The following is a 25,294-nucleotide window of genomic DNA, read 5'->3' as shown; positions in this document are numbered from 1 at the left end:
GTACACTGGTTTCAGTAGGGTTGCTTCTGGTTTATCTTATCCTTAATTGGGAAAGAAGCCCAGCCCCCGCCTGCTTTCTCTCTTCTCTGCAGACCCAGACCCTGTCGCAGGCACTGTAAACCAGCAAGGCTGGTAAGGCTGCTGTGGTGGGAGACACACAAGAGAAAGGAAACACCAGATCCTTATTTTATATAAGAAACTATAAAGAGATGTAGACCATGGACTTCCAAGCAGATGTGTGCCTATTTTCAGCAGGAAGGAATCTGATCTCCTAAACAGAGGAGAAATGTAGCTAACACGTGGCTGTGATTTCTTGCTGTATTATACCAAACATAGACCAGTATCAGGACATTAAATGCGAATACAATTCTACTGCCAACAAATTGAAACAATAAATACGGCACATACACACAAAAAATTACACTTCAAATTATTTCTTCAGAGGACATACTTTCAGTAGCAGGAATATGTTTCTATACAATTAATACACCGAAGCCTTGAGATGGCAATCATATTGCAGTTATTTTGGGTCAGTATCACTAAAAGTCTATTGGTATCTTTGCAAATTTAACTCTATTAGAAATACAATTCCTAAGAATGAAAATGTAGATCACAAACCACTAATAAATGTTTTTCTGAAGGTAATTTTCTCATGTAATTTCCCTGTGGTTATTTGGTATATTTTCATTTAATCACAGTGAGGTACCAGATTTATTATCGCATTCTCAAAAGCTCGATAGCACAGCTGAAAATATTTTATTTCAATAAATTGTCTATGGCAGTAATTACAGCACTTTATTTCAGCTTGAACTGCAAGTGTTGCAGAATGATACCTCTCTGAGAAGCTCATCTAATAACTGTGAAAGCAAAGCTACTTCTTTCATAATAAAGTTTAACTTGGCATCTACACATGCCACTGCATTGCACCAACTTTGGATTTTGAAACTGCTTCATTAGAAGTGAAGTTTCACTCTATGACAGGTCTTTTGAAGCTGGTTTCAGTGTAAACAATCTAGCTGTCAGTACAGTGAGGTCAGCAGTCATTGCTCCAGCAGTGCAGATAGGTCCCAAGGGGAGATACTACCAGTGTTTAAATTAGGAAAATGCACAAAAAAACAGATATCAGGACTAAAAATAGCTGTTTAGAAGTATTTCCAGTTGTAAATAATTTCTGTTAGTGTACTAGACAATCTATTATTGAATCATGGCCTACCTTCTCCCCTTGAGAACTCTTCCAAAGCTTGAATGTTCCTGTGGCTTAGGAAGTCCCATTACAGCTTTTCCTGCTTTAAGTTCCAGATTTGATTTCCCATTCTATCACCTTCCGAGACTGCGAATAATTCCCTGCCTTCATTTACATTATTATTGCCTTAAAGTTATTTATAGACTGATATAATTTACTCTCAGACCTTTCCTCTTCTAGGCTAGTTAGCTTAATCCTGTCATCCTCTCCTCTTAGCTCCCATTGCTAATACGTGGTCATTTTTTTTCTTTCCTGTTACACATTCTCTAAAGCTTCCCTTGATTTTGGGGACCAGAACTGCAGGCAGACAGGCAGGTTTGCCACACACTTATGAATCTGAGATAATGGCTTTTAATTGAGGATTGAGGATCTTCAGGTGCAAGGAACAATTTTAGATTGCAGATTGCCTCCATGAATGCAAAACCCTGCAGCAAGATTCTTTTCTTGATATGTTTTGCAAGATTGCTGCAGAAAGAGTAAGACTTTCACATCAGCCTCTGATTTTAGGATGCTAAGCCCCTGTGTAGCCCCTTTTAGAAATCAAAAAGTTCTTCACATTTCTATTTTCATACCTATTTTCTACAGATATCTATTTCCTAAATGTTTAATGTTTTCACTAATGTAAGATTAAGTTTGATGCAATGTAAACATTTATCATTTAAAATGTATTCTACACCACACAATGTATCCACATCTGTGACTGAAATATGTTCTGTGCAACAGCCAGGTTTTGGTCAGTGCAATGTTTACTTGATATTTTGCAAATTTATTTGTCATTTTACATGAAGTTTAAGAGATCTACTCCCAAAACTTCCTTGAGGTGCTGGGTCCAAAATACAGACCAGCAAGTCCTACTGACTCAGGGAACCTATTAAACCTTTATCAGTAAGTTTCATCCAGATGTTGTAGCCACCTGATTTGATACTGAATATCTCTGTCAGAATAGATTTCTAACCATGTAGGTTTTCTTCTCTACTCAACTGAGACACAAAACTGTAGTCAGTGACTGCAAAAGGCTCATTATTTGTAATTAGTGAAGCATCCTTTAAGTTCAGAAGTAAGGAAAGCATGAAAACCTGTAACTAAGCCTCGTATTTCAAAAGGCTTTGTTATGACTTGCAGGTCCAAGACCCATTCCACCAGCTAAAAAGTGAAACAGGCACAACTGCAGAACTGAAGATCCTTCCAGGCAGTTACAAAAGTGGCCCTATCACTGTATGCACTGCATGCCAAGCAAAAGGAATACGAGTCCTCCTGAAAAGCCCATAAGTGAGAGGAAGGTCAGTATGGAATGCACAGCGGCTCAAGAACATAGAATCATATGGAAACATGGTGATGGTAATGGTGTTGCTCAACAACGGCTCTCCAGAAGTTCTATTTTCAGGTGGTTACGTGTTCTCCCTTGAGGCTGAAGAATTAAAAAGACTTGTGAAACCTGGGAAGATGCAGATGTGGAGGAAAACAACCAAACATCCATCTGTCTTGGGAGAGAAATAGGCGTTATGTGAACACTTTTTGCTAAGAGCTTCTTACTCAGGGCAAGACTCATCTGGGAACATCCTGAGCTGGGAAATATTAGATAAAAAGATGTCAAGGCAGCTTTTATGAGGGATGCAAGTTGATGTATCTGAAAGTTCCCTGGTGGGAATTGAAGGGAGAAACACAAACATAAAATGAATAAGATAGAATTGCAGGAGAACTAAGTACCTGGTCAGAGCAATTCAGATTTTTTTCTCATGACCAAGATCACCCTGCACACTGGAGGTAGGACAGCCTCCAAAAGACATTGTCAGCCAAGAGAAAAGTTCCACCAAGGGACCCAATTCACTAGCATTGTGCCTGTCCATTCATTAATCATACTCTCTTTGTATGAAGATATATAAATTTTCTCTTTTGCTTTCAATGCCACAAAGCCAAAAATCTTCTGCTATCAGCAGTCTTGCACTGTGGGCCATAAATATTTTTAACAAACCACTTGTTGGGTTGGGTTTTTTCGTTTTTATTTATGGGTGTAGAAATAAATTCTGATACAGCTGCATTCACCTGCATGGACAAATACTCTCTATTCTCTTCCAAAATCTTACAACCATAACTTACATTTTTTGTACTTTATTTATTTCAACTTTTTTTGTCATAAAAGTTTGCTTTGTTATATTTTTTCATGGTCAACGGATTTCCAAGTCTGAAGAAGGTTTATAGTCATTCTTCATCAATTACCAAAAATTATCAAATTAGAAGTTTCCATATCCACGTGCTTTGCATAATTTCACTGTCACCTCAAAATACAGAGTATTATTCTCATTACTTTCTTACTCTCACGGGGACAATCTTACTGTCTAGGTCAGCTCATTATCTAAGTGGAGTCTTAACCTGTGTCAATTACTTCCTTTATGTCACAGAGAGTGAATTCAGATACAATTTTGCTTCTTGCCATCTCAATCTGAATGTGCACACAGGTTACATAATAAAGGATTCTCATTTATAGTTATTAATCTTGATGGCACTGTTTTCATTGAAAAATACTTAGTTTAATGTTAATACATAAAAAGTGGAAATTCCTTAATATAATTAGGAGGCTGAAATATTGAAAATGCAATAAAGAAATCTTCCTTCAGAGTCGTATTCCTTACTTATTCACTACACTGGTTTTATAATGTTGGTGCTTTGACAAAGCTCAGATCACAAAATAGCATGTTTGAAACTTGAAAAACATTTAGAAGATTTCTTGAACAGCAAATTGAGAGAGTCACTGTCTTTTAATGACCTCAGACCAAGGTTACATACCTCAGTTTTATATAATAATCAATTATCAGCCTCAACACATGGAGAGGAGAAAACTCTGTCCTGAGCATCAATGGAAAATTATCATCTCTAGAACCATCAGGCTACAACCTTCAAATCAATTTGAAGTTGACCTTGAAAATTTGAATCTGTAATAAGACCCTTGTTCTCCACCACTGGGATCCCAAATAGAGCACAAACTAATTGTATCAGCTGCTTTATACGGAAGTAAACAAAGAAAGTGCTCCAATTCTCTCTTATCATTGAATCAAATGAGATCCATTTGCTCTTGGGTTTGGATTCTGCATTTAAATTACAGTACTGCATGCCAGAGTGTGTATGTCTTTCTTGATTCAGGGAAACATCTTTCACTTGAACACATGCTCAGTATAAACATGTCTCTAACTCCTGCTCAAGTTGGAGTCCTAGAGTTTCCTACAGAGCAAGATACTGTTCAGCAGTGGTAAAACTGAGGTTTCAGACAGAAAATAATTATGGCACTGAATAAAAAATAAATGTATTTAAATAATACAAAAAATAAATATCTTGAAGTCATATGAAACATGTTTATCATTATTCTGAAAGTTCATATTTAGAGTTTACTAAACCTCTGAACTCTTTGGATAGCGCGTGTATCTAGAACATTCTCTATAGTGGAATCCAAAATTATTTTACAGCCTTCAAAAATATAAAATTCAGCCTTACTACAAGTGTGCATCTATTTTTGGGATGACCCAACAGCAATTCTGAAGGGAGTACATAATTTTAACAAATAGAGATAAAATATTCCAAAATTTAAACTAGAGGACAGGTTCATGCAAAAACTGTGAGTTGATCTACCCTGAAATCTGGCCTGACTGGTGGATAATTCTTACAATCTTCCCAGCAGTGTTGCTCCAGCTAATTTGCATTTATAGGGCTACAGTCCATATGTGTTACATCAGACTTTGTTAGGATAAACACCTGTAGATACAAACAGAAGTTTGCCTGGATGAAGAAAATAATAAAATCTACAAGAAAATGGAGAGAAAGTTGTTAATGACTTCATAACCAAATCTGCAAATATTTTGAAGGATGCCTTCTTCTCTGGATCAATTCATGGCCACAACTTGCAACCATAGCCAAGAAATAAGTTTGTCTTATGCTGAAAGATCTACAGAAATGAAAGAACTCAACTTCTGGGGAAAACTTAGTACAAAACATTGTATAGGTATCGTGGCAACTCCTCAAACCTATGCAAGTTCTCTTAGTATTTATTCAAACTTCTTTTGCTAAAACATTGCAGAGAAGGAAGGAAAATTTTCCTCTACCCAGCTTAGGAAATTCAACAAAATTCTACTTCTGCTACATGGTCTGAATATCATTCGAGAAAATAGCAACTGCAAAATGGGAGTGCTGGGACATGCCAACAATCATCAGATTAAACCTTTATGATATTATTGTATAAACCAAAATAACATCACCACGGATCAGCTACAAAAGAAGTTCAGTTCAGTGTGGCAGGAAAGGAATGTTAAACAAAACTGTGAAATAACAGTAGGACAAATTAATGTTAAACAGGAAATATTAAACAAGAAAACAATTGAAACCCTTTCACAAATGCTTTCTTTCCTTAAAGGAACAACTCAGAAGAAAGTGTCACCCTTGTAACTTTCTTTTTTTTAATAATCGGCACAAATCTGTGTAAGAGACTCTGATTTGCAATTAACTTATTTTTAATAGAATCGTATCCTTCCCAAAGAAATTACATAGAAACATCAAAATCATTATTTTAAGCATTAAAAAATGTGCTTATACCAGACTGCTAATTTTTCATCTGTAGTGATGCCTCTCCCTTAAGACAAATATAAAACAGAAACAGATTCAACTCAACTATTTTGGTCTCTTTACTCTGCAGATCTTTACAAGGCACATTGTTTTTCTATTGAGTACACTGGGAACTTAACAAGCTTTGTTTTGATGGGACTGTCATTCTCCTAAATCGTTACTAATCTTCATCCTTCCAACACTTAATGTTCAAAAATTACTCTGCAGCTGCACTTGAAAGATGACTCTGTTACCACTGCTGTGACCTTTCTCACAAATACTTCTGACCTTGTCTTGACTAAAACCAAAATATTTCTGAATCTTGAAGGACTGAACTCAAAGTGGGTTTAAGAAAGCTGGTAGTCACCGATTTGGAGACTTGCTCACCAGGGATAACCAGGGCAAATGTGTCCCCACTGTGTAATTCAGAGCCCTGATAAGTGAAGCTCTGATTCAGATTTGTCCCCTAAGGAATCCTTTCTCTCATGCTCCATTTCTCCAGTGACTGCAGTAGGAATTTAGGGAGATTAGCTTTGGCAAACTAAAACTGGCCTTTCCTTCCCATGAGGAAAATTATATATCATCCAAGCTATCACTTCTGTTAGTCATAAAAAGAAAAGAAAAAAAAAAAGTCATTTTATAGCATCTGAAGTGAATACAAATTTTTTATAAAAACAAAATTTCTCTTTTTCTTCTTCCTCTGAGTACTCAAAATATTTTCCCAGCTTTAATCCCGCTATTTTGGTCAGGATGGAAAGAACTACATTATACTGAGGACTAGGGAGTAAAATGAAACTGTCACCATGTTTTAATTAATTTACAGAAAGAGGAGCTTGAGCCAGTAGAGTTGTTTGTCATCAGGTTTTCATTTTCTGTATTGAAATGAGCCTTCATGCTTCCAGCTGGGTTTCGTTCATCACCATCGAGTCTCTGTGTGCAGATATGGTGTATGTCCTGTGGGATGGGGAAGGGGCAATGATCATTTTGTTCATACCAAGCTGGAAATTAAGTTCCTAATTCTGGGAAGTGGTGTCTCCAGATCATTTTTTTCACTGCACAGGCCTAGGAAAGCCAACTTGCATTCAGTATCAGGGACTAGGTGAAACCTCCTTCAGAGGGATAACTTGGAGGTTAAACACAAATCCAGTCACCAAAGATTCACTGAAGGTTACTTTGGATTTGTCTCTCACTTGACTAAAACTGGAGAAGGGTTTTTAGTAAGCTATAAATTTAGCAGCTCCAACATTTACATGTTTATACTGTATATATTCTGCAGACAAAGTAAATCCGAGTGCAAGCTTATGGAACGATCTGCTACGAGAAGTTGTGGAAGCTCCAGATGTTGACTCATTCTAAGCAACACATCAAAAAATGCTGGAAGTGGTAAGGGAATAATAAGAATGATAAAATCATCCTCCATGCCTCTAATAAGTACATACTGAGGCACATATATTTTAGGCCTTTGAAGAAAATTACTGGAATTCTAATGTTTCGCAGTCACTTATATGTGGTATGGAATTGGTGGCCTTTGTGTCAGTCTACACTGCCAGATTAACCCCCATCATTTTCTCATTGTTCAATCACAGAAGTAAGGTACTTGTCTGGCGTAATGCAGAACTAGAAGCACTTTTCCTCCAAGTGCATAATTAGCGTTTTCAGGAACTCCCACTGGTGTTCATCATAAATTTTGCCTGAAAGTTGTAAATAGAAAGGAGCTTTCTTATGAGACCTTATTATACTTTGAATTGTTGAGTTTGGGCTCGTTTTTTTGGTGTGAATGTTACCCACAGGGTGATTAAGGAACTATTGTCTCTCCCTGCTGATTCTGTAGCTGAAAGACATAGTATTAACAGGTTAATTATGTAAGGAATTAGCACAATTCTCTTACATTTACTTCACTGGCAATAGAGGTCATCAACACCTTCTGGAGGAAAATCGTATGATGACATGAAAGAAAAGGAACAAGAAGACAGGCTCAATCCCAAAACCACTAAAACCAGTGGGTCTTTTTTCCAAACTATATTAATGGAGTTGCAGCTGGATCTAAAAGTAAGAACTATCTCCTTGCTTTTCTTTATATACCTAGAGTCACTTCACAAATTCCCACGGCAAGAAATAGCCCAAATAAGTCATGGTTTAAAACAAGAAATAAGATTCATAGAGCTGTGATTCTTGGTAGATCTTAGTTTGATATTTTTTTGAATGTTGTGTAATTAAAGACATCCTACTTTTCAAAGAAGAAATTACCTTGATTTCTTCAAAGAGTTCTTCGCTTTCAGTCCTCCTGACCGGCAACAGGCAAACTTGCAATCTATGACCTGGTAAATAATTGGGTTGTACATGGCTGCTGACTTTGCAAGCAGTGTTGGTACCACTGAAAACTGAATGGGAACTGAATCCGGCTGTCCAAAGGCTGACCAGACTGAGACCACGGCGTAGGGGATCCACGCAATGAGGAACCCTGCGCAGATCAACATTGCCACCTTGTGAGAGGAGAAAAGAGAGGAGGAGGTTTATCCAGCACAGACAGACACTGGAAGCACGGCACAGAGCAGGGCAGAATGCAAGGGAACATGCCACTGAATGGAAAAGAAAAATGATAACTTGCTTCAGGTAAATTTTCAATATGAAGAAAATCTGTCACACATCTTTATCTTGTGCCTGTTTTTCTTTCACCTGACACAGAGCACTTAATGAGTCTGTTATCACAGAGCTTTAAAAATGCCATAAAGTCTGGCTAAAGATGAGGAAACTAAATGAGATCTCAGAAAATTATAATCATTTGACACTGGATTTAAATTATTTAAGGAGGAGAGTCCTTTCAAAACACAGAATCTCTTTTTTTTTTAGGATAACTTACAGATAATAGCAGAGCTGCGAAAAAGATCTTCTGAAAATTGAGAATATAATTAAAAGTGACAATGCTAGTACAATGTTTAGTTATCTTTCTTCTAAGCCATATCATGGATTTGTACTCCATTAAGATATGTAGATAGTCTAAAAAAGCATATTTCCAGCAAATATTTCAGTTCTGATAACAAGTTCCCAGTAAATTAATAAAGGACTTCCTTATAATACGAGGAAATGTAACCATAAGAAAGTTTAGTATAAATATTAAATAAAAAGTGTTTGGGGCAAAAATTGGAGATTTATATACTCTACCTGAACCGGCCTGTCTGCACTCAGTCACAGCCTGGTATAGTTTAAGATGACATCATGCAATAATACATTCTGAAGATCTGGTATAGTTTAAGATGACATCATGCAATAATACATTCTGAAGAACATCTGCCATTATACTGCTGCCATTGACAGGCTGTTGCTGCATCCAGACTGGGAGTAGTACAAGTGCACTCATTTGGAATAAGGCAATTAGCAGGATTAGGAAAAAAAATCACCAGAAAGCAAAAGGATTTTGGATGTTGCATAATCTTTTCTGTACCTTTTTTTTTGTTGTCTGTCACTGAAGGAAGGGATGTGCCTGTGAGCCAAGGGTCTCAAACACAGCCTGTTTGTTATAAATTGTGCTCTGGAGTCAAATGGTTATAAGGGAGACTTGTTTTCCATACTTATATTTATCCCAACATTATGTTCCCCATTGTGGATCCAAGACAGGAGGGACAACTACTAGTGCTTCTACTCAGATCACATTGAAGTTTTATGTGATCCCTCCAACATGGTAAAAATAAATCTGCAGCCTCAAATCAAAAGTTTGCATTGTTCTTCAAAGGAAATTTTCTGAATAACCACAAAAAAAGTACCGTATTGGAACACCCCTTTGAAAGGCAAGTACAGCTGTACCAGCTGTATTGGCAGCACTGGCTGTACAGGTACCAGCTGAGATTCTCCAATATGTTTAGACATATTGTCCCCTTATTGTTCTATGTTATATAATTTTCAGTTTAACTCACAAAAAAATGTAATAAAATTTGATCAACCAAGCAAAAGTTGCTGCTTGTCTCTCTCTTGGCATGGCTTACAGAGGCTGGTGAATCTTTTACAGCTAAGGAATCTCAGTTTGTTCAACACAAGTCTTTATTTTGAGAGATTTGCTGGCACAATAACCAGTATCAAGGCTCATGGCTGTCACCATTGCCAAAGAGAAAATAGTTCAATCTTAAGGAAAAACAAGATATGGTCTAAGATGCAAAATTAATCTTAGTACTTCAGTGCATTTTTATCACAGGGCTGAACTTAAGTGATAATTTATTTGCATAAAAACAATTGCAATGTCACAGGACTGATTTTAGTTTATATCTTCATTAACAGAGGAATGTAAACTGAAAGTTTTATTTCCCTGCTACAAAATCTGCTCTTTATCTGTTTTCTGTTATAATTTCTGTGCACCTCAAACACCTCAAATTAGTCTTTACAACTGTTCCTGAAAGCAAAGGGTGCTTTATGGTGGGGAACACGGACACAGGGAGATGATCTGACTTGCAAGGTCACACAGGAAAGCTGTGACAGAGCTTCAGAGTGAACCATGATCTCAGTGACTCGAGTGCCCTAATCATAGAATTATGTTTCCACTCCTGTGTTTCCCATCTTGACAGCAACAAAGGAGAAAGCTACAAGAACCACCTTCAGGGCATCATCCTATTGTCTCCAAATATGCTTCTATAACCCAACAAATCAAACTGAGGTAAATGTTCCTACCTTGGTCAGCTTCATTTCAAGTATGTGGCTGTTCTGAATCCTGGTATCGTAGTGAGCGACTTCTTTGGTGGAGGATTTGACTTTCAAAATTATTTTGACATAGGAAAACACAATCACTGCAGTTGGGAGCAGGAGGCAGAAGAAAAGAATACTGAGAACAAAAACCTGTCCAGCCACCGAAGCCTGTGCCAGCCACCAGTCCAGAGTGCAGGAGGTTCCAAATGGCTCAGGGGCGTAGCTCCCCACCCCAGCAAAAGGCACCGTAGCCCAGAATGTGGCATAGGCCCAGATTATTGCCAGACAGACAAATGCATGATGTCTCTTCAGCCAGGTACCTGCAAGATAATTCCAGAGTTACAAGCTCATGCCCAGATGTATCTGGCACGATTGAACATGTCATGTCACATGGAAGTGTTCAAGGCCAGGTTGGATGTAACTCTGAGCAATCTGGTCTAGTGGAAGCTGTCCCTGTGGGACAGTCTTTAAGGTCCCTTCAACCTAAACCATTCTATTCTTCTATGATTCTATAAAGTACGAGTTTGGTCAACTCTTTGACAACAACTCTGTAGTGTTAATCTTGCCTCTTTCCAGGTATCATTAGTGACCCTGAGTGAAGCCCTCCAGCTCATGTTGTGCCTCATGAAGACAAATGCACACTCATATGGAAGACTCCACCTGACTTTATTTTAGATCTTTGCTTTAAGTTGTGGTGATTTACAACTGAGAAGAGTCTGAAACAAAGCAATCCAAGCAAGCAGGCCAGCAACAGTTGTGAGAATCTTGTCCAATAATTTTGGAAATTGCTTTGTGGTCTCTAACAGTGTATTGATGGTGTGTGATCAGATGAGATAGAGGGTCAACCTACCTGAAGGACTAAGACTTTAATTCAGCTTTTCATTACTCGATATGAAGGCTCACCCATAGCAACTGTGCATTGTAACTTACATTATTTCCTATTCTTTCTGTCATGTATTACCTGGCTAAAGTTCAATCTCAGGACAGTTCTCAACATAAATTATTAAACCACGTGACTTTAAAAAAAGGCTTTACAGAGGGAATGAGATATGTAAGATGTATTTTTACCTTGTCATTCTTTTCCAGTACAGAAAATCACCATGGGTGTCCTGTCCGAAGCATCCACAATATGTGTTTTCATGTATCCCTGCCCATTTTTTTAATTAATCCTAATTTTATTAAATGCATATCTAGAGCTGTGGAGTGTGGAATATTGTCTTTCTGCTCATCTTGCATACAGCTCTAATCTATGTGGAAAAAGCTTCAGTTTACAACTTTCCATCATCACCTATATTCGACATTTTGGATTTGGATAGAACTAAAAAGTAAAAATGTGTAATTTTTTCAGAAACTCGAAATATGGTGTAATGGTCCTTCCACTTTGGAAGCTCCAACCTGATTGCAGTCCCTGACTCACAGGGGAGTTTTCACTCACTTCACACTAACACTGAGGAGCTTTCTGCTGGATTTCAGGATTACTTAAAGAAATTCAAAGCAAACAATCACCTGTAATTTGAATGTGACCACTGTCCCTTCACAGCTGATTTTACATTTCCAGATCATTGGAAGGAAAATGAACACTGCCTGACAAATGATGTATTCCTGTATGATGGCTGAGAGACAGAAAGGTGGTTTGTTGTGCTCAGGGGTGGAAAAACAAAGCAACAATAGCATGAGTATTAAAAGAGTGACATTATTTTTGCAGCTATTGTCAAACCATAGCAACCTAGTACCAAAAAAAAAAAGAAGATGTAGGTAAAAAACAGGTGCCCCAGGTTCCTGATGACTGATTTGGTCATTGTACAGATAATGTCTAATTTAACCTCCTAGACTGAGTATTATAAGTATGTTTATTGGTCTCCATCCTTTTGTATGGACAACCATGATCAGAGTCCTTCAGCATAAAGGTTGTGAAGTGTTCTATCCCCAGGGAACTCAGATACCACGCTAAATACCAGAGCTGGTGGCATGAATGCAGCCAGGCATGAAATATTTGCTTCAGTTCACCAAATCTGTGAAAAATTGTCCATGATTTGGGTTGCCACTGAATTATTTTGATAAGACTTCTATAGGAAGAACTGAAATGCTGCTTAATGTGAATGGTGTATCTAAAATTCTGCTAAGGAGACCTTCCCTGCACTCCCACTGAAGGAAAAAGTACGGGCATGCCAGGATCTGTGATAGCACAGGATCTACAATAGCACATCTTAGCACAGTACCACAGATTTTAACTGCTTACACAGACTGGCTTACTTACACTTCCTAGCTGTAGACACTCCTCATAACTTAACATTAAATGATTGACATTTTATGTCATTATAAAGAAATCTGTTGTGTACTCCTCAAGTCACATGGGCAAGGTGTTTCTTATATGTAAAGTCACCTTGAGTATTCCCTGTATTTTGATGGGAATTTAGTCCTTTCCAAAGCAAGAAGAATGTCTTTTCTAAACTGTGACTATTTCTTTTAACTGGAAAGAATGAAGCATATAACACATCATATTCAGGACATACAAATATTGATGGATATGATGGTAACAGCTTTCATTGCTAAATTCATTTCATCCTCTCAGGTTCTATCTCCATATTAGAGAGATGATATCACACTGTGAATTATTGCCCATCCAAATCTCTTAGATGTTTTAAATAGCTTGCCACATATCTTAGAGGAATTTAGGCATCTAATAGGGAATATTTCTATTGGTTGGTCCATAAGATCTTGAAATATGTGCAATACTTGCACCTGCTAATGTTAATAGGCCTTGATACACATAAAATGGTTTATCTATGACGGATTATGAAAATTCATGGCTTAAGCAGACAGTAGAGAGACAACAGTGAAGATGTTGAATTTAGCTGGGATTACAAATTTAGCTGGGATTACTTGGACAATGAAAATGTGTTTCTCTTATCTATGTATTCTCCTCTGTATTTTACAAAAGCATTCTGAAGAGCTTAAATATGATTTCAGTGTAGTAAACTATAGCACTTCATATGGTTCCTCTGCAGTCATAGATAATATAGTTATCTCTATATATAGATATAGAGTTGTCTTACCATAGGACAAGTGGCAGATTTTTAGGTACCTGTCCAGGCTGACAGCTGTCATGGTAATAAGGCTCCCACAGCCAAAGAAGAAACCAGCCCATCCATACCAGCGGCAGCCTATCCATCCAAACATCCAGCGGTGACAAAAGAAGGAGATGATACTGAAGGGTTTGCCTACAACTTCAAAAAAGGAGAAGAGAATGTCAGTTGACTGATAAAACCCATCCTTGATAAAACCACCCTTTTTCAGAAAGGCAAACCCTCTCCTTTGGACAAAACTTCAATGTCAAGAGGGGGCTTCAGGCACAGTAGATGTGAGGACTTAAAGCAGAAGGAGGGTAAATTTGGATGAGACATTAGGAAGAAATTCTTTCTTGTGAGGATGGTGAGGCCCTGGCACAGGTTGCCCAGAGAAGCTGTGGATGCTCCATCTCTGGAAGTGTTCAAGGCCAGGTTGAATGAGGCTTGGAGAAGCCTGGTCTAGTGAAGGTGTTGCTGCCCATTTGGGGGGTTTGGAACCAAATTATCTTTAAGGTCCCTTCCAACCCAAAGTGTTCTATGATTCTATGACTCATGTGCCCTCCATCCACAGAACTAAGCCTAAGACAGCTCTGGCTACATCCCATAACATCAATGCTGTGGTAGGATGAGCCAAGCCTGCAGAATTGCTGGAAATAGGTGTTATGCTATAGCCACAGGAACCAGAAGTAAACCAATATTCTGGTACCCAACATGGGCAAGTTCTTCCCATTATGAAAACTTCAGAATATGTTAAGTCCACATGTAAACACATGTCAGTATCCAAACACTACAGGTGATGGGCAAGTCTGGGCTTGAAATAGGCACAGATTTAATCTACATCCCTTGGATTGTCCATTAATTGTCTTGAAGCACAAGATAAAGAAACTTGCCTTCAAAAAGGACTTTTACAAACCTGTCAAGGCCCAACAGTAGGATACATAGTGAAGTGTTAGATGAGAAGGAAAGATTCTGCTATGGTTGAGCTGCAGAAGTAGTTTCAGCTCCTGTCTATGTCACACCTTTCCTTGGTGCCTCTCAACAAATCACCTGGTCACAGATATCAAAACCTTCTAAGTTTCCCCAAAAAGAGGGGAAATATATAACAGATAATATTTTTGAGGCTCTGTCTTAGTGGTACTTCAGCTCATTCCTCCATTTGTAAAACTGAGGGGTGCATTATGGAAGAAGTGAAGCTGGGACAAATGTTGTTCCATTCTCACCTTAAATCAGATTTACCTTATTCATATTGTTTGTGAGCATTGAAAAAATAAGAAAGTTTGAAATTTGTCATTTTCTAGTTAGAAAACTACCACTACCTCCTGATTATTAATATTAATATTATACTTTTTTTTGGTCAGAAACCAGACAAAGAAAAAAACCAATGTTAATGAAACAGAAAACTAAAAAATTTATAATCTAGGAACATCAGCATATTTTCCAAATCCTTTATTTCTACTTAATAGACTGACCTGAAATGCTCCCAGGCCTGAACAGTTCAACTGCAATATTCAAACAACATTAAATATTGAACTCCATGTTGCTGTGACTGTATTCCTTCCTCCACAGGAGGAACCAGAGCACCTCTACGATTTGAAAACATCTCAGCTGCCCTGGGCTAATTTCCCTGGCTGAACCACAGTGTCTGTAATGTCATAGCAGCTCAGTGAATTGGTTTATAAAGAGGGTCTTGCAAACTGTAATTCCCACAAGGTAACCTGTTCACAGAAGTGAAGATAAAAGTCTCTATTATGTTGAAGTGATCTGAAGGAAAATATTTTGAATTGTTCCAAAAAATATTCCATTTTGCACCAAACCAGACACAAAACTAAATATTCTGTTTTCAGTATTAGCAGAAAATTAAAACATTTCAACCAAAACCAACTATTGCATAAAATGGTCTTTGCTCCATCTTTATGCCAAAAACATAATGACTGAAAACCCATCAAAACCAGATTTATTTTTAAACAAAGTATTTTGGGATTATTTTCCTTTAGCCTAGGCCTGTAAGGAAAGTTCTGCCTGAGCCTAAAAGTTGTGCTTTGGTCAATGTATGATGTGCTTTTCTCTGAGCAGAATAAATGTACTTCTAATTTTTCAAGCAAAAGCTGACCTCAGTGATTAAGTTTCAAGAAAAACATTAAATATGGCAAGGTCTAGGACGTATGCTAACAGTCAGCAACTTTACTTACGTAAATGATTGCCAGCTTTAAAGGCCAACACATTTATTTGCACAAAATCAAATTTCTCTTCAGCAGCAGGACTCGGAGCAGCTCAGAGCACGGTGTCAGTGCAAAAAGAGCCCGATGCAGCTTTGAACAAGGGGCTGGTGCCACCCTGTGGAAATCTGCAGAAACAGGGCCATGGCAGAACTTGTTTCTTGCACAAGGTGCCAAGATAAGTGTGTGAAATACAAAGATCCTGGGGGAAAAAGTTCCATCTTCACTCCAATCGGTCCAGCAGACCGAATACATCACATTTCTCAGGTGAACATCATCAGTTAGCAAAAAAAAATTAGAGAAGGAAGAAAACCCCACATGGTTGTGCCAATCACAATTATTTTTAATTCCAAAACTTAGACACACAGATAGATTTAAATTCCCCATGAAAGAAAGCAAGGTCACCAGGTGGTATGGTGGTGACACACCTTAACAGAGAAGCTGTCAGCCCTCATGCTAAGAAGGCTCCCAAACTAGCTGTAATTTGCATGGTTGAGACATACAGTTTATGTGGTTAGGAGATACCTATTAAAACTCATCAAATTATAGGATGGTTTGTCTTGCAAGAGTTCTTAAAGATCAAATAGTTCCAACCCCCCTGTCATGGACAGGGTTACCTCCCACTAGACCAGGCTGCTCAGAGCCCCATCCAACCCAGCCTTGAATACTTCAGGGATGGAGTATCCACAGCTTCTCTGGGCAACATTCAAAATATATAGCTAGGGAAATTATCCTGAAGAACTCCCTCTCGTTGGAGTGACTATCATAAGAGTCAAACATGAGATTTATAATGTAAGACAGACTCTTGAAGACACAAAGGAAATGGGAGCATCACAGAAGAGTAAAAAAACATTGTTTTTTTCTCCTTAACTTCTAAATGTTGGAAGATGGAAATAGTGACTCCACAGCAGAAATACCAAAGAAGTCATTAGGATTTTTCTGTGTGGTAGCAATGATATTTATACTAACATCTTTCTTCTACTGAATATGTATTTTCTTCAGAAATCCATGTTTACTGATCCAAACCCCTGGAATTTGCAGGGGTGAGCAGATCCTTAGCCTTGTGCCATGAGAGCATAACAGGCATCCGTCAAGGGAGACTGGGAGCCACCATTTCATATTGTTCAGTGCTATTTTGGGCACTTGCATGAGAGCAGAAGCATTTGGCAGAGATGAGGGCAGGAAAATGGTGCACTGCAGCTGAGGGCAGGACTCCCAGTGTATACAACACACAGGGGACAGATGACTTTGGGAGTATGGGAATATATTGTCATTTATATGGCATGGGGGAGATCCCAAGGTCACTTGGGTCTTTATACCTATTGGAGCCTGCCATCCAAAATATCCTTTTCTGAAGGACATTCTGCCCTTCCCCTGCATTTGCATGTAGCCATGAGCAGCTGAGTGAGAGACTCATGTCAAGAGCCAAAACATCAATCTCCGGAGGCTCTTGACTCTGCAACTCTGTATAAACTTTTCCAAAGCTCTCTCCTTTTTGTGCCAGGACATCCAGACTGTGGGGTTGAAATAAAAATCCTCCCAGTTGGCTGCTGTTGCTCTTACTCTACAGATGGACACAAATGCTTATTTTTCTGATCCAGGGATAAAGGAGGGTGGTAACTAGAGAGAAAACTATTAGCTTTTGTAGGCTGGTGGCTACTGGCTTTTTCCAATTATTTGGCCAAACGTATTTTTGAGGCACTTGGATCCCTTCTATTGCATCCTACAGCAAGAAAACATAGTTTTCTGCGCCTGTAATACTGAGCTATTTTGTGGTTATTGTGCCAGGGTGCACATGGAAACTGTCTTTGGAGACCTGCCCAGTGCTGGGATGAACAGGTGTTTTGCCTGATTGATAAAATCAACCCTATTTTCTCCTCTGTGCTGTTAATTTCCTCCCATCAAGTTGTTCAGGAATGTTGTTTTCCATCCTTCCATGTTATTTATATGCAAATAAGAGAGCAGAAATATCAGTAGCAAAAGGCCTTTGGGGCTTCCTTGACTTTCGGAGGAATGCCTCTTGCTGCTGCCAGAAAGAATGGTGGGATAGTAAAAATGAGTGAAAACAAAGACATGAAATTACCTGAAATGCCCAGATCACACACTGCTAAATTAACAGTCATTATCTCAGCAGGTCTCAACTTCTTTTTTCGCTTTGAGGACATAAAAATAACATACCCATTTCCCAGGGTTGAAAGGATCCCTGTAATAATGAAAAACAGAATAACAATCAAATTAGAAGCTTCCTCGAAAACAGCAATACCCCATCTTCCTTGTGAAATTCCCTGATATTTTCAGCCTAAATCTGTGGTCCTAAGGCTTGACATTTTACTCTGAAACATGGTCATCTCATTGTCATTATGCAGCTCATAGAGGCATCAACTGCAGACACCTCCCTCCCTGAGCAAATACTATTTTCCCCTCTGCAGCAGAGCATTGGCTTCACCACCTGAGTCTGCACAACTATTGACTGAATGCTCTCAATAGAAGTCCCATAATTTCTCTGCTATCATCAATCCTATTTTTTTTCTCACAAACATTTATACGGTCACAAGAATGAAATTCAGCACTCTGCAACCATAAGGACGCTTGTGTGACCAATCTTAAATTTATTATATACTGTAATCAGAGGTAGAGGGATGTAAATTAAGATATTAATATAAAATCTTAGATGGATGGCCTTCCAGGGCTAAGCGAGCTCCATCTGCCCGGGTTTGGGATGAGAGTTGTCCTTCTCCTAGGATGACTGCCAGGAGCTCGCTTAGCCCTGGAAGGCCATCCATCTCAGAGAAGGTCACTCTAATCAAACCTACGTCCTGAGGACCTCGCTGCCACCGTCCAAGCTTGCTCGGCCCTGGCAGATGAACCTCGGGATTAAAGGGTGGGTTCAGTTCCGCGCATACTGCATCTCACCTAAAAAATCCATTGCGCAGGCTTGAAGGCTTTACCCACATGCAAAAAGTCCTGTAGCGACGGGCGAGGGTCGAAACGGTAGGTGAAAGATGCACTGGGAGCCGCAGACTCAACCCTGCATACAGGCGGTTCCATTGCTGGCAAAATCTTGGCAAGAATACTCCTGAACAGACTAATACCCGCTATAGCAGAAGAAATTCTACCTGAAAGTCAGTGTGGCTTCAGAGCCAACAGGAGCACCACAGACATGATATTTGTTCTCAGACAACTGCAAGAGAAGTGTAGGGAACAGAACAAAGGTCTCTATGTAACCTTTGTCGACCTCACCAAGGCTTTCGATACTGTGAGCAGAAAAGGTCTTTGGCAGATTTTGGAACGTTTAGGTTGTCCCCCCAAGTTCCTTAAAATGATCATCTCACTTCATGAGGATCAGCACGGCCAAGTCAGATATGGCAACACACTTTCTGAGCCCTTTCTAATAAAGAATGGTGTGAAACAAGGCTGCGTTCTCGCTCCTACCCTATTCACAGTCTTTTTCAGTATGATGCTTCAAAGGGCCTCGGCAGACCTCGACGATCAGGACGGTATCTACATTCGATATCGTACTGATGGAAGCCTATTCAACCTAAGGCGACTGAAGGCCCATACTAAGACCCTAAACCATCTTGTCCGGGAGCTGCTCTATGCTGATGACGCCGCCCTTGTTGCCCACACAGAAGCAGCTCTGCAGCGTTTAACATCCTGCTTTGCAGAGGCTGCTGAGCTCTTTGGGCTGGAAGTCAGCTTAAAGAAGACAGAAGTTCTCCATCAGCCTGCACCTCAGGAAGTCCCCCACCGTCCCCACATCACCATCGGCCAGTCAGAACTCAATTCAGTCCAACAGTTTAATTACCTAGGCAGCCTCATCTCCTCAGATGGTAAGATTGATGGGGAGATAGACAATAGGTTAGCGAAGGCATACAGTGCTTTTGGAAAACTCCATAAACGAGTTTGGCGTAATAAACACTTGAAGAAAAGTACCAAGATCAGTGTTTACAGAGCCATAGTGCTGTCTACTCTTTTATATGGTTCCGAATCATGGGTCATCTACCGCCACCACCTGCGTCTCCTAGAACGCTTCCATCAACGCTGCCTCCGTACAATCCTTAACATCCATTGGTCAGACTATGTGACCAATACATCTGTTCTCGAACAGGCAGCAATCACGAGTATTGAGGCCATGCTCCTGAGAACGCAACTGCGTTGGGCAGGGCACATCTCTAGGATGAAGGACCACCGCCTCCCTAAGATCCTGCTCTATGGTGAACTTGCCACTGGCTGCCGCAAGAGAGGAGCTCCAAAGAAAAGATACAAGGACTCCCTGAAGCAACAACTCAGCCTCGGGCATATTGATCACCATAACTGGTCCACTCTGGCCTCTAATCGGGAGGCCTGGAGACAGACCATTTATAACGCTGCTGATGCTTTTGAGAAGGCACGCAGGATCACTCTTGAGGAGAAAAGACAACGCAGAAAGAATCGAACCTTGCAGAATATACCATCTAAGGAGTCTTTCTGCTGTGTCTTTTGCAACCGGACTTGCCTTTCTCGTATTGGCCTTTTTAGCCACCAACGCGCTTGCATGAAAAATGGGTAGAGCCCTTCCCAAATCTTCGTTCGCGAAGCCTAGCCATGATGATGATAAAATCTTAAATTTTACAATAAAATTAATTTCTATAATCAGAAAGAAAAATAATAAAATTAATCTGATTAATCTGATTTTAACTTCTAGGTGGAATTCAGTGCATGAGCAGGGACCTATTCTTGTTGGCTGACATCTTTTTTTCCATATCACCACCCAAGCAACCACAGAAAACCACACTGCGAGTGGTTGATCAGCCATGGAATTAATCACACTGGTACCAAAAACTGTAGGGTTTCCATTTCCCATGAAGAAAAATGTTTCTTCACTAACCCATGTTTGAGTTTAAGCTCAGCATGAGAGTTTTGCTGAGGAAACACAGGACAGCACACACAACATCCCTTTCAAGAAGCAAGAACCACACCCAGAGGTGGAAAACCCAAAGGGACCTTTGCCCATAGAGCCTCACACCAGAGCAGAGGAGACAAGTAACAAGGAGGGAGACACAGAAGAAAAGACTGAAGAGCAAAGAATGGCAGAAACCCCAACCTCCTGCCCTGACATTGTCTCACCAAAGGGATCTACAATGGCAACGAGGAAGATTTTGGACAGTTCAGCTCAGAGAAGCTCGAGTAAAGGTGTTTTCCTTAAGTACTTTATGTTTGTCGTCTTTGTTTCTCCCTACGTAAACAATAATTAAATGTTAAGTTTTGGGGATTGGAACTGGATGATTTTTAAAGTCCCTTCCAATCCAAACCATTCTTTAATTCTATGACTCTAAATTAAATTCCACTCAATGAGCCTGTTTGCCACTTCAGTAACTGGGAATGGATCTCCCTGTATTTACCTCCACCCCAGCTTCATCTCCACTGTTTTTTCTCTGCCTATTTCCTCGCTGTCCCACTGTGAGGGTCATTCTGGGTGCTTGGCTACCAGATGAGGCCCATTCACCACACCACTTCAAAGTCATAAATACCCCAACTTTCCTCTGTTGATGAGGCAGCAAAGTCACCTTTTGTGATGCCTTCATATACATGGCTCTGCTGGGACAAACTCAGCCGTATTCTATGTTTCCAAAAGACCCAGCAGCCCTCCAAGCCTCCCAGCAACTCTGACCTCTCCAAATATTGCACCTTTGAATATCACATAATTTTCATCAGAATCTTCTGCCAGGCCAGACCTCAGGAATTGAAGCTCAGTAATTAAAGGGGAATTTAATTATTTAGTAATTAATTGGGTAATTCAGTAATTAATAGGCCAGTATTTAAATGGGTATTTAATTATTTACTATGGCCCATCAATGGAACAATCCCCTTGCAAGGGTGCCACGCCCTCAAAAAATCGAGAAGCCCAACCTGGGAACATCCATGAGGTAGAGAGAAAAATGGTTCCCAGAGGCTAAAACCAGACTGCTTATCAAGACATATAACCAAGACATGTAACCATAGAGCCAAGAGTTTACCAAACTCAAAAGAAAAATACTTTGATTTTTAATTTTTTGGTATTAAATGTAACACTAATTGGACCCTCTTCTTATTTTTATATTGACAGTATTGTGTTCTACATTATTTAAAAAAAAACAGACAGGACAGAAGCTGACATTATTGATCTTAAGTTTTCGCAGTAAATTTGATTTACCCTTGGTGAATTAAATTTATAAAACAATCTACTCTTATGGCTCTACAAATTTAATCTGAATTATAAGCAGAAAGAGGTATTCATATGAATTATTTTCTTCTTTGCAACTAAGTCAATGAATCTCAATGTCATGAGAATTTTTTATGTATTTTAATCCTTTTCTCTCTTGATGCCATTTTTCTCTCCAGTGATATTTTGGATAACTAGAGTGTCAGCATCCAATTTGAAATACTTTTTGAAAATACTTGACATTTTCCTGAATCTTTTTCAACTGACTGGCAGTCTAGAGAGATATCTCCATCAGGCAAGCCTCTAAAGCAACTGCTCATTATTAATATCAATGTTCCAGAGAGCTCCAGCCCACTGACCTCCTAATCCTGCATCTGGAAGGGGTCCAGTGATTAATTTATGTCTATACTTTCATCTGACAATTGCTTATCTGAATTCTTTTTTAACTCCTCAGTGATCAAAACTTTATAATCTCCTTAGAGGAGCATCTAATGCTCCATTTCCCCTTCTATTAAATGATTTTCCTAGCAGTTAGCTGGAGACCTTGCTGGTGCAATCTCCAGGTCTGGTAGTTTGGAAACAGGGGAAAAAGATTCTTCAGTTATAAAATAAAGGCTATTTTCCAGCAGTGAACAATTCATGGCACAAGTGTCCATGGCACTGCAGCACTATTACATATATACAAAGAGCCAAGGATGTGATAACTAAAAAAAGTGACACCTGCAGAGAAAGAGCCAGGCTGAGACACACAACCTGCAGCAAGAGGGGAAAGTGTTTAAAAGTAGTAAACTAAAGAAATAAGCTTCCGTTTCTCCAACTGACAGCAGTACTAAACCACCAGAGAAAACAAAAAAAAAAACCAAATATGATAGTTCAGGATTTTGTTTTCAATTAAGCTGTTTCATAACATGCTGAAGAAGCATGCAGCAACAGTTTGCAAATCAATAGTTAGTTGCCACAGGGTTTCAGAGGAGCTGGCAGCCAGCAGGCCCCCGCTCAGTAGTTTGTCACCCTGCCTGGCCATACAGAGAATCAATCAAGCTAGTGATGAAAATGCTAGTGGGGGAAGTGACAAAGTAAAAAGAATTGGATTCTCAAAACCACATGCATAGTTTGATTTTTTTTTTCTAGACAATTAAAAAAACTACACATGGAAACGAACTAATCAGGAAAAAAGATCATGTGCTCACAGAGAATTTACCACAGATTTGTCAAGACCCCCGATTTTCTTCAAAGACAAAAAAATTGTACTTTTTCTATTTCAAACCGCAATACTTCAGCTGTAGAACCAGTCTGACTCTAAATCTCTGCTGAGTTGCCTGATAGCATCCCAGCCTTGTTCAGCCATAGTGCAGCTTCTTCCCCTTTCTGAAAGAAATTTTAAACTCGTTTGCACCTTACACACCTCAAGGGCAAAAAGATGTGCAATAGCAGTCCTGGTTTCCCACCTCCTGGCTTCCCTCTCACTGCTATCATGATGTCCACACAGGCCATCCTCAAGAGGGGACACAATTTTCTTGGAAGGGATCTACAAAGGAGGAGGGAACGCAGTTCAGTGCTGCCACTGAACTGAACTGAAGGTGACAAGTTCAGTCTGAACCACAAGTTATAACAAAAAACACAGACACGGAATCATAGGATCATTCAGATTGGAAAAGACCTCCAAGATCATCAAGTCCAACGTTCGACCACCAGGCCCACTAAATTATATTACAAAGTGCCACGTCTACTTGTTTTCTGAACAGTTCCAGTGATGATGATTCCACCATTTCCCTGAGCAGCCTATTCCATCTGCTGAACCACTTTTTCAGTGAAGAAATTTTTCCTTATATTGAATTGAAACCTCCCCTGGTGCAATTTGAATCCACTTCCTCTTGTCCTGTCGCTTGTTGGGGGAAGAGACCAACCCCTACCTGACTACAACATCCTTTCAGGTCATTGTGGAGAGTAATAAGGTCTCCCCTGAGCTTCCTTTTATCCATACCCTCATTGGATACAGGAACTGAATGCTCCAGCTTGGTTTTCCATCTTCTGCAGATTACACACACAGTTTATAAAGTAAAATCTGCAATACTGCAAAGTTACCCCAAGGCACAGCTATGCACAAGAGCTATTAGAGCACAGAGGTTTTGCTTACTGTTTTGGACACTTGGGAGCTGTGATTAACTGTAAAGCTGCCAATTAAAGCAAATTTGCAGCCTTAGCAATCTTGCTGTGTGCAATTTGATGTCAGCGAATAGCTTCACAGAGGTAAGCTTCCTTCTCCACTATCTACCACCCAAAAACTTTACAGAGCAGTGCTTTGTGTCCCAACACAAATGTGGATGCTTTGAATTGTCAGAAATCAGCTTAATGGAAAAGGAAATTTGAGTTGTTTGTTGTTTTGGTTTTTTTGCAGTAAGTAAAAAAAGCTAGACTACCACCACCACCTGCATCTCCTAGAATGCTTCCATCAATGCTGTCTCCGCACAATCCTAAACATCCACTGGTCAGATTATGTGACCAATACATCTGTTCTAGAACAAGCAGCAATCACAAGTATTGAGGCCATGTTACTGAGAACACAGCTGCAATGGGCAGGGCACCTCTCCAGGATGAAGGACCACTGCCTCCCTAAGATCCTGCTCTATAGTGAACTTGCCTCCGGCTGCCGCAAGAGAGGAGCCCCAAAGAGAAGATACAAGGACTCCCTGAAACAACATGTCAGCCTTGGCCATATTGATCAACATAACTGGTCTACTCTGGCCTTCAACCAGGAGGTCTGGAGACACACCATCTATAACGCTGCTGATGCTTTTGAGAAAGCACGCAGGATCACCCTTGAGGAGAAAAGACAACGCAGAAAGAATCGTGCCTTGCAGAATGTACCTCCTAAGGAGTCTTTCTGCTGTGCCTTTTGCAACTGGACGTGTCTATCTTGTATTGGCCTTTTTAGCCACCAACACGCTTCTAACAAACATGGGTAGAGCCTTTCCCAAATCTTCGTTTGCGAAGCCTAGCCGTGACGATGAGAAAAAGCTACTCAGAGATTTACCTGGGAACAATGAAGATGAATTTCCTTCTAAGTTCTCAAGCCCAAGATGTTACTAAAATGTTGCTATCCACCTAAACATGAGTGGGTACTAAAATATGGATCTGCACAGCAGCAGGAGCTAATGGTGGCATCCCCAAGGCACTACACTAAATCAGCCTTGTGAGCTGCAACTCACATGAGAAGAATCAATCCAAGCCAAGCCTTTTTTTTTTTTTTTAAGAAAAATGTGCTTAAAGGCTACTTTACCCCATCTATTCACAAACACAGAAGACCTGGCATTGGTCCTTCCACCAT

At 39.6% G+C, this 25,294-nt stretch overlaps 1 protein-coding gene across 1 annotated transcript in view; it reads right to left on the bottom strand.

Moving 5' to 3' along the window:
- Window positions 1-6,573: 6,573 nt before the first annotated feature.
- Window positions 6,574-25,294, bottom strand: part of OPN5 (opsin 5) — a 30,122-nt gene continuing 11,401 nt past the window's right edge. Inside the window, exons 3-7 of the mRNA XM_027690096.1 lie at window positions 17,869-17,988; window positions 13,558-13,728; window positions 10,487-10,821; window positions 8,078-8,313; window positions 6,574-6,784 (exon numbers count right to left, since the gene is read on the bottom strand). Of these exons, the coding sequence (XP_027545897.1) occupies window positions 6,721-6,784; window positions 8,078-8,313; window positions 10,487-10,821; window positions 13,558-13,728; window positions 17,869-17,988 (926 nt within the window). The 3' untranslated portion in view covers window positions 6,574-6,720. The remainder of the gene's footprint in view (window positions 6,785-8,077; window positions 8,314-10,486; window positions 10,822-13,557; window positions 13,729-17,868; window positions 17,989-25,294) is intronic.

Source organism: Neopelma chrysocephalum, unplaced genomic scaffold, assembly GCF_003984885.1.
Source record: "Neopelma chrysocephalum unplaced genomic scaffold, ASM398488v2 Primary Assembly neopelma1_80, whole genome shotgun sequence".
NCBI lineage: Eukaryota > Metazoa > Chordata > Aves > Passeriformes > Pipridae > Neopelma > Neopelma chrysocephalum.
Note: the sequence above shows the minus strand (reverse complement) of the source record. Positions and strands in the feature narration are given on the sequence as shown.